At 35.0% G+C, this 10,854-nt stretch overlaps 1 protein-coding gene across 1 annotated transcript in view; it reads right to left on the minus strand.

The window, feature by feature from the left end:
- The window catches only part of LOC107685822 (phosphatidylinositol glycan anchor biosynthesis class U protein-like), a 6,031-nt gene extending 2,737 nt beyond the window's left edge, over positions 1-3,294 (minus strand). The window contains exons 1-10 of the mRNA XM_016482555.1: positions 3,159-3,294; positions 2,533-2,597; positions 2,382-2,441; positions 2,108-2,170; positions 1,853-1,962; positions 1,634-1,734; positions 1,409-1,506; positions 1,176-1,330; positions 957-1,100; positions 747-871 (exon numbers count right to left, since the gene is read on the minus strand). Coding sequence (XP_016338041.1) covers positions 747-871; positions 957-1,100; positions 1,176-1,330; positions 1,409-1,506; positions 1,634-1,734; positions 1,853-1,962; positions 2,108-2,170; positions 2,382-2,441; positions 2,533-2,597; positions 3,159-3,288 — 1,051 coding nt within the window. The 5' untranslated portion in view covers positions 3,289-3,294. The remainder of the gene's footprint in view (positions 1-746; positions 872-956; positions 1,101-1,175; positions 1,331-1,408; positions 1,507-1,633; positions 1,735-1,852; positions 1,963-2,107; positions 2,171-2,381; positions 2,442-2,532; positions 2,598-3,158) is intronic.
- Between the last annotated feature and the right edge of the window lie 7,560 nt (positions 3,295-10,854).

Consider the following 10,854-nt stretch of genomic DNA (forward strand, 5'->3'; position numbering starts at 1 on the left):
TTTATTAATTCGCAGAGAAAAAAAGTTTGGGGTCAGTAAGATTTTTTAAAATGTTTTTGAAAGAACTCTCTTATGCTCACCAAGGCTGCATTTAACTGATCAAAATACAGTATAAAAAAAAATAATATTTGTGAAATATTATTACACCTTAAAATAACTTTTTTTTTAATCTGCTTAATATTTTTGTATAAAGTGCAACACAATTATTTTTTTCAGGTTTTTGGATAAATTGAAAGTTCAAGACAACAGCATTTATTTGAAACAGAAATCTTCAGTAACCGTAAAAAATTTTTTACTGTCAATTTTGATCAATTTAATGCATCCATACTGAATAAAAGTATTAATTTCTTTAAAACAAAATTCTTCCTGACCCCAACCTTTTGTATGGCAGTGTATCAATATGTAATGCATTAAGAGTGTACAGATTCATAAAAGGTATAATTTATGAGCACTTTCACATTACTAAAGAATCAAAATTGAGAATTCAAAATTATAAATCGAGGTTCTGTCTTTTAGCTTATATGATGTGTACTTCTAAAAACTGATAAAATAAACTTTTAAAATTTTAAATTGACTTCTTTTCTAAAAACAAACAGCTCAACTGATTATTATAATAAATAATATTTTTTCTTTTCTTTACTTATTATCACCTGTCTCCGACTAGCAATAGTAAGTAGCAAATGGTTCATGGTTATCTGTTTCAATAGCAAATCTGTCAACATATTTAAATGAAAACTGATACTCACATCGATAAAGGTGACTCCAGGCCGGCAAAAATGCCATGTAGAGGGCGACATCTCCCACAGTAGGGTACGACTTAAAGATGGAGATGATGGCAATCTGCATGAAGATGAGGAACACTGGATGCTCCCTGTTTGATTGAATTGTTTACCCATGAGAGTGCTATACATGCTAAATAAAAGCATTGCTCGTGTTCAGGTATATACAGGGCCTACTTGAGTTTGATGGAGAGCGGGATGGTGTAAAAAAAGACATTGATCTGGAAGACGCAGATGAAGAAGAGACGGAAATGCTCAAACATCTCTGCAAAGAAGTACCAGAAGAGTCCGATGTTTGGAGTCAGGTCTGGGACAGAAAATCTGTGGAATACACACACAGTAAATATTTGAATAATAAATACATATTTAAATATAAGTGTACGGCGTATGACTGACATGAATCCATAGACAGAAGGGATGAAGTCCCAGGAGCCCAGGAGGAAGAAAGAGAGTCCAGTGATCACCACCAGACTGCCTACATATATGAACGCATACTGAAGAGTGAAGAACCAGAAACTGCTCCTCCTCAGGTTCACTGGGATATATAACCTCTGAAACAGACAGAGAGAGAAGCTTCATTTTGGCCATCAGAGCAATGTATCGGCATTAGTCTGAGTTCAGACTCTCACCTGCAGGAAGAATAGGAGTGCCGGAGCAAACAGGGTCAGAGGATAGATGGACTGATATGTGGCCAAGGCCAACAATATGCCACTCAACAAGGCACTACCTGAAGAGTCCACAACAACACCACATATAGTAAACCACAGATAATTATTAAGTGTTTTTCCTACAGCAAAGTAGAAGAATGCAAATCAGGTCTGGCCCACCTTTAAGTGTACTAAGGGAACACTCACCTTTTAATGTACAGAGAATGAAGAGCGCAATAATGGCATTGTTCAGCCCACAAGTTGACTTTGCCACACAAGACAGGATGGTGAAGGGATTTAACAGATAACTGGAAGACAATTAGGCAAATGAAAACATGTGCATTACTTTTCTGGCTGAGTTTATTTTTTAAATGAAAAAAAAAAATTGATAGCATAATAATGATTTAAAGCCTGATCAGGACTTACAACATGGCAACCTTGAGGGGGATGTAGAACATTTCCTTGGGAGAGCGGAGGAGCTCCAAACAGTCGGCGGGATACCGGTCCGATTCCAAGGCATACTTCTGTTTTCTAAACTATAAAGTAAACAAAGATGCACGATATGTTTATCTATAAAAGATTTAAAACTATAATATAAAATAATACTAATAATATTAAAATACAATGAATTAATAGACTCTAACCTATGAAACATCAACAGAAATACAAGCTATAACTTACCACATTCTTGTTATAAGTCTGAATTGACAGATAAAGAGCCACTGCCGTGAGTCCATCTGCTATCTGGTGACAAACCATTATATGGGTATATTTACATGTGTACAAGCAGTGAATTGTGCAAAAACACAAACACACAGCAATAGTTATGAACTATGATCTTAATTCACAGCAAACCTGGAAAATTGCATAGTAAATCAGATTTGGAATTGCCATTTCTGCAAGGTACAATGATGTAAGAAAACAGGAAAGACAAAAAAACTAAATCAGGACTTACCATAAAAACAATCTCTGCATAGTCGACCATAAAATGAAAGAGGTATATCATAAGGGGTGTCTGGAAGAAATAAAAAGAACAATTAAACACTGACATCCGAGTATAGACTTGAAAAGAAAATGAATCAAACACAAAGTCAAATAGAACTTACTTCATGAAACACATCTCCTGAGTAAGGCGAGACCCCCAGATCCAACAAGGCAAGACCCTCTACAACTGTTTAAAGTCATATTATGCAGTTAATAAGCAAAGAACTTGAAGACATTTCACCCTTACATGACCATCAAATACATAAATAACTGTATTCAAGGCAGTGAAATGAACGATAGTGATAACAGGTCTGTAAGAGATTTCTTTTGAAACAACGCCCAAAAAACACATCACTTCAATGTTTATCAATATTTGCCAGACTGTTTAAATATAACATGGATGATGGATATTGGATGATGGATGTAACACGGATTTGATATAAAATCAAACTTCGGAGCAAGCTGCAGTAATGCAATCTATTCAATACAAGACATATTGTAAATAGATATTAAGCTGGGTGCCACGACAGGCTGTGGAGTTCAAATCTGCGTATTCCATTGATGCTGTATATTTGGGATCAGATATAGGAGTAAACAATAATGTTACCAACAATAATTGACTTAAAAATAAAGCATGAAAACATGATGTGCTGAAAATGTCTTCATTTGACAGCTCAGCAATGCTGCCATGCAAGAACATACCATCAGTATACAGCATTCCCATATAGAAAAAAATACATTAACATACCTCGTTTCCACGCATTCAAAGGCGACACCACCTCGACCCTCTCTAAAATTAATTCCGCCAGACTGGATCGGAATAAAACGGCTCTTATTGTAACAGCCACTATCAGCAGGAGGGTTAATGGCGCCGCCATTTTTGTCGTGAGGAAGAAGCTGTCAGCGCGATGCACTCTGGGAAATGAAGTTCACCGCCAACTTCCTGCTTAAAGATTCATAAAGGAGAAATGGGAGATTTAGTTAGTCTAGTGGAATTTACAAATTGGAATTCACTGGAACAGATGACAGATTTAAATCACACACTATCTTATATTCCTTATGTGCAATACAATAACAATACAGTGAAACACGATCGTGTGTGTCCTACTTGAACCCTTTCACTGCTCTTACAGATTTAATTTTTCGTGACTGTATTTCTTCTTTATACTGTTCTCCATTAGATCCATAGTTTCTCTTTTTCCTTTTATTATTGCTTTGGTACTATTTTAGCAAGTCATTTTCAAAACTAATTGTGTTTCTGATTCTGATTTCTGATTAATGTCCAAACAAACTCCAAAGACTTTGTTAACTGACCTTTTCACTGCATCTAAGAAGTGTTCCATCTAGACATATATTTCATTTTAAAATAATAGCTTTTCATAATGAAATTATCATAAATATATACACTGCCTTTCAAAAGTTTTGAGTCAGTAAGATTTGTAATGTGTTTTAAAGAAGTTTTTTTCTGCTCATCATGGCTGCGTTTATTTGATCAGAAATATAGAAAAACAGCAATATTGTGGAGTATTATTGCAATTTAAGTTAATGGTTTTCTATTTTAATATACTTTAAAATATAATTTATTTCTGTGATGCAAAGCTGAATTTTCAGCATCATTACTCCAGTCTTCAGTGTCACATGATCCTTCAGAAATCATTCTAATATTTATTATCAATTTTGGAAACAGTTGTGCTGCTTAATATTTTTTTTGGAACCTTTGATAGTTTTTCAGGATTCTTTGATGAATAAAAAGTTCAAAAGAACAGCGTTTATTCAAAATAGAAATCTTTTGTGACAATGAAAGAAATGAATGCTGTTATTAAGCAAGGATGTTTTAAATTGATCAAAAGTGAAAATAAAGACTTATATTGTTAGAAAAGATTTATATTTTAAATAAATACTGTTCTTTTTAACTTTATTCAACAAGTAATCCTGAAAAAAAAAAGTATCGCAGGTTCCAAACAAATATTAAGCAACACAACTGTTTCCAACATTGATAATAAATCATCATCAGTGACACTGAAGACTGGAGTAATTATGATGAAAAATCAGCTTTGCATCACAGAAATAAATTATATTTTAAAGTATATTAAAATAGTAAACATTTATTTTAAATGGTAATAATATTTTTCAATATTGCTGTTTTTTCTGTATTTTTGGTCAAATAAATGCCACCTTGATGAACAGAAGAGACATCTTTCAAAAACATTAAAAATACTGATCCCAAACTTTTGAACAGCAGTGTATATATATATATATATATATATATATATGCATACACTGCTGTTCGTTAGGATGATCGTACCATATAAAGAGCAGCGAGAACATTGGTCAGAAGAACATTTCCTTTTGTTTTCTACAGTAAGTCATGCAGGTTCTACAGTAGGCTACAGATGAACATTTTCGCTAAAATGTGATGCAAGATTCAAAACCGACCACAAGATGGCAGTAGGTGAACACTCAATCGCTTCTGTTCATAAAGCAAAAAGGCACTCACAGCCATGGGAACATTTTATCTGGGGGTGCTGGGGGCGGGGCTTGATGTTGCAGGGCGGGGCAATGGTGGGGGATTTTTGACAAAATCCTACTATTAAACAGCCCAAACTCAAAACAAAAATTAACATACAAATGAAGACAGAGTTATATGCGAAGCAATATATATTTGAGCTTTTGTGATTTTAGTTCAAGAATTTTTTTCTTTCATATTTCTATTATTTAAGGGGATTTTACTAAATATTATCAACGCTGATAAGCAAAAGTTTTGGTCAGTGCACTTTGGCGAATTCTCTTAGAAACAACAAAGTGCAGATGTAGCTTATGAGATGTAAATAAGAGACTAATTCATCCTACACTGCAGACAACATCACTGATTATAACTTATAGCTTTTTTAGAGTGCTTACACTCACGTCTAGACTGAATTCGGTGATATTCTTTGATAATGTAAATGTTCTTTGCTCGCTGTATAATTTGTTCGTTGTTTGAATAATCGAGGAGGACATGCGGCGTTATAATTAAACTTAAAATGTCTTTTTATTAAACGTGATCAGGTTAAATACAAATTCAGTCTTATTAAAATATTTTTGTCATAATATGGTAGCCTACTTGCCTAAAATGTTATGATGTGCGTAGTTACATTAGGCTACAGTGGTTTGATACTAGAGCGCAATTAAAGAGCAGTGCTTATGAATTAATCACAAATATATCACAAAAATTAAGTATCTTGGGGATGATCGAGGGGCGCAAGGAAAATGTCAGACCAGGCCCTGCGGCGGGGGGATGCTTCAGCACCCCTAGTTCCCACGGCCATGAGGGCACTAGATGGTAAACCAGATTCTTGGAATACCAAAGAACTATCCTTAAATTTTTCAAATTAATTTTGGTCATATGCAGTCCAGCTTTATGTCCCACCCAGTCAACACGTGAGATCATGCGATGATCACAGTGACATCAGTTCAAATGATCCTCGTACTCTGATCCTCACGTTGTGAGTAGTATGTTAGCTCATTGTGAGTTTCAAATTTTGAGCAGGTTGAGAGAAGGCAGTTCAAATATTAGTCACCGGGGATAAGATCATCTACATCTTGGTTAAGATTACTAAAAGTTTTGCACCTACAGCACACAGTACATCCATTGATGTAGAAATGCAGATATGTTCTACATGTCTAAAGTATATAGAGAGATAAACCTTATAAACTGCTTGATTTTGTGTAAACAACTTAAATCTGCATATACAATAAACTATACTATTAATTTAGATCTCTCTACAGTAAGGATTTTGCAGGTTTTAATAAAAAGTGACCTCACATTGTGACCACAGTATGAGTGCACAGTGAGTGTGCATCGACCTCACATTGCAGTGACCTCACAACAGTGATATTGTTTTAAGCTATTTGATATGCAGTATTTCTAAAACCCTGTCAGTAGAATGTGCAATAATAATTTGTCCTCCACATTCAGGTCAAAAGGCCTCAGCAAAAGTGGATGTCAACTGCAAACTCAAATTCAAGTCTGGCTCTATTCAGGAATAAAACACCCACTTTTCATGATCCAGCACTTCCTGTGGGTAAAATCTACATTTCTTCCATTTCACTGAAAAATGCATCACTGTGCAAATCAAATAGATTGTAAATGGATTGCATGATGACTTATGATGTATATATATTTATTATTTAATGTTTTTTAAATTTAAATGTGAGCTTTTTCCCCCCAGTGTTTCCTGTGTATCTTGTATCATTAAGTTACTGACAGCTACCAATAACATTATCAACCAACTCATGCTGACTCAAACTTTAGAATGCTTCCTGCAACTTTGAAAAGGATTCTTTGAAAGAATGAAAAGCGTTACACCATGAAGCAGAAGTCAGACAGCTATCAAAGGCTGTGCTCACCTTTCAGATCCCTGCCTATGATGTTTTCTCCATTCCTTTGCTTTTAATTCAACAGGAGTCTCTTTCTGTTTGACTGAGGATAACTCATTCCATCCCGCCTGAAGCTCTGTGTATGTCTTTCTCTCTCGGAATCTCAATTGTCTGGCTTGCTGAGAGTCTTATATAGTGTGTATAGTTTGTAAAGATCAGCAAATAAAAACCTGGCATACGATGTGTGCTCATAAATCAAGGTAACAATGATCAGAGATATTCAAGTTGACTTCGAACATGGGATTTTTAATTGACAGAATGAATAATATCCAGAAGAACAAGGTAATAATGCAACAATCAATTTAAACGTTTATAATACACCTTAGTATCTCATAACAAATTCAAATGAATATTAATCAATCCCCTTTTCTTGGCAGAGTCTCCTAGAACTTGCTTTAATGTTTATTAAATTGATATTAATTTGACTTTATTATTTAGTAACTTTATTAATTTGCTTGATTTAGGCAGCAAAATGAGAAACAAAATTAATGTCTTGCAGGCATGAATTAACATAAAAACCAACTGCCTGCCCAGAGGCCTCCATTGACTCGAGGCCCCTGAACTGTCACAGACATTGTGCACATACAATTAAATTCATGTTTTTGACAGTGTGAGTGAAAATGATGCTATGCCTAAGAAATTATTTTAATATGGGGTTTTGTGATATGAAGTAGCCATTTTGCATGAAGGAAGAATGAAGTGCAGATAATGATCAACAGAAAAATGTTTTAAGGTAGATGCACAAGTATCTTTTATTTATCAAACTTTGGCCCATGACCAACTAAGTCATAATGTTACAATAGCATCATAAAATGAATCCATATAAAGTTTCTTCTTATGATCAATGTTTTTAGTGCTGACCTCAAACTTTTGGACTGTATGTACATCAGTATTTCTCACATCACCACTATTGGCATTGTCTGTAACACTGGGTCACTAAATCTCCGGTTGTCCCTGTAATATTAGAGATCAGAGTTGGAGATAGATATCCTGGTGGACTATGGTTATCTTCAAAACACAAATTAAGATATTTTATAATGAAACCTGAAAGCTTTCTTTCTGTTAATGCAAGTTCATCTGAAATGTGAGTGGCTTTTTTGAATGGCACATGGACGTTAAATTTCTTGGATGAATGTTCTATTCTGGAATTTATGCTTTTATTAAGCCATGCCGTTTTAAAGCAAATTTCACTATTAACTGTTGTAAATTCTTCCTCAAACTTTTATGCAATGCTAAAAGTGGAAATTATGTCAATGAGTGTTGAAGATTTCACTGTGATGTAATAAACATTTTAAATGTTTGACTCTCAAGAGTGTAAAAAGCTTAATTTTTTCCAAACAGTATATCAGTGACATTTAACACAGTAAAATCACATTCTGAAGGTGAAGAAATGGCTTAATATGTACAATTTAGATTTGTATTTATCTGGATATTTGATTTTAAAAGATGTAAAACTTTTAAGTTAATCCAAATAGATTTAGTGATAATTTGTGATATAATCATGTAAAAAAATATTTGGTTGAAAGTGAAATTTTAGTTTCAGTTGACTAGAAATTTGATTTGGTCAAACTTAAAAAAAAAATTTCAGTTCAGAAAAAGTAAACCTATTACTTGTAACAAGTTGAAGCAATTTGTTTTACTTTGATCCAATGAAAAAAAAAAATTCAGTGATAATTTTTCACATTATTAGTATTTTTTACTGTATTTTTTAATAAAATAAATGCAGCCTTGGTGAGTATAAGAGAGTTCTTTCAAAAAATATATTGAAATATGTTATATATTTAAATATATTATATTTAAAAAATATATATATTTTTGTGTAACGTATACGGAGTACTCAAATTGGGACACTTTTTGCCATTTAGATGTGTTGGAAACTTTTTCCTCGTCGAAGCAGAGACCAGGAGACGTTGGGATATGTTTCATACAGAAGTCACTCTTTATTGAGGACTCGAGCGTCGCTGCAGTCATCCAAGTCTGACTATAGCTCAGCAAAGTAGAGTTTATACCTTTCAAGGGGGAGGGATACCTAGAGGTGGAGACAATCTAAACAAAGCATGCAAATGCAGTACAGGAATCAGCCCATTACCGGAATTTCTCCAGCCCTGATCTCATCAGCATAGGTTGTACAGAAAGATTAAGTCTGGTACTTAGTCAGATCTTTGTTCAGCTTGAAGTTTCAATCTGGATTCAGGTGAGGAGCTCTATCTGGGGCACGGCACCAAAACTGTTGGAAACTTTTTCCTCGTCGAAGCATGACTGGGAAAATATAGCGGAAGTAGCATATTTATTTACAGGCCATTCCTCCACTGTATATTTTTAAGGGAAATAAAGTGCAGGTAGAGTGAATAAACATATTATTGTCAAGTCAAGTCAAGCCAAGTCAAGTCAAGTCATTGTTCCTGTAAATATTTTTTACAGAATCTTAAATTTGTATGACATAGATCTCTATCCACACAGGTTCCTTGACATTATAGTTCTGTAAACCACAGGCCATAAATTGTGCATTTGTGCAAGAGTGCACTTCAAATAGGGATTCATGAGGATCTGGCAAGGGTCTTCATTCACTAAACACAGAGACATTGATGATTCAGAGTTCCAGCGACATGATTACCTGAAACATGATGACATTTCAGGGAAGTGATCACAGGCTGAATTAGGAATAGTTTAGCATAGGCCTACTATTCCATATACTCCTAAGAAAAAAAAAGGTAGGTCACAAAAGCTGTCACCTTTCAAACCCATTTAGGTACTAATGTGTACATTTAAGGTAGTAATATACCTTTGAGGTACTAATATGCACCTGTTAGGGGTAAATATGGTACAAAGGCGTACAAGGTGTACAGCACTGTACGAATTTGTAGGTAGCATTACGTTTTAATGGGACAGCCTTAGACTATTGAACTAGCTATGATGTGACTTGGTGTGGTTTATACTAATTATTATGAATAATAAATGCATTAATTGAACATTGGTGTCTTTTATCATATTGCAATAATTCACACATGGCCATGTATAGCTACAATGAGTTTTCCTCAGATTGTACCAGTGGTAAAATCATTGTAACACACTGCCTCGAGTGGCTGATTGTTTTAATCTAATAATCTGATGGCACTACGGCTGCCTCAGTCGCTCTATTCACAGGGAGTTTTCAGAAGGCACCATGGCAGGACAGCACGGTTAATGTCTCCTGTTCATTTTTCTTCGTAATAGAACTGTCAGTGGGAGACACGTGGCAAAAAGGACGCACTCTGGCTCAATAGGAACAGAGTTTCCGCACGGTGTGGGGAAAAAAACGAGACACCCGCTGGTTGGGGGGAAATGAAATCCACACCGCCTGCCAAGCACCGGGGCGATTCATCACCTCTAAACTGTTCTGCCGCGGCTGGTGTGGAATAATTCACCATTGGGCGACAGGTCAGGCCGCGACGGGAGTGATTGCACCTGCCCTCTGCTCCTGACCGGCGTCAAACACCCGAGAGACACACTGCCGGGTGTTCCCTGTCTGGAGTGACGGTATCCTCGAATTAACCCTATTAGCACTAAAGACCCATGACCCCAGTGATGGAGGAATTAGCTAGAGCCTCAAAATGAGACTGATAACCTGTTTATGTTGAAACTTTTTATTAGAACAGACATTATTACAACAAGAAAATCAATTATTATTACTCAATATTAGCACTGTTTTTTACAAATCAAAAACCAAAACCAAAGATATTACATAACCATTAATGAAAAAAGGAGGGCAAAATAAATAATAAAATAAATATTTATACATAAATTATATAAACAATCATATTTAACAGGAGATAAAATTACTTTTCCCAGAACATCTCACTTTTTCCAATTTCAGAAAAAAACATGGTATCCACTAGCCATTGAAGAGGCTTGTTATATTTCCAATGGAGCAGAATACGGCGCCTAGCTAATAAGGAGTTAAATGATAAAATATCGTCTCTAGGTTACGTATGTAACCATGGTTCCCCGAGGGAACGAGACGCTGCGTCGAAATCGCTTTGGGACCT

Source organism: Sinocyclocheilus anshuiensis, unplaced genomic scaffold (assembly GCF_001515605.1).
Source record: "Sinocyclocheilus anshuiensis isolate Anshui unplaced genomic scaffold, SAMN03320099.WGS_v1.1 scaffold822, whole genome shotgun sequence".
NCBI classification, from domain to species: Eukaryota; Metazoa; Chordata; class Actinopteri; order Cypriniformes; family Cyprinidae; genus Sinocyclocheilus; species Sinocyclocheilus anshuiensis.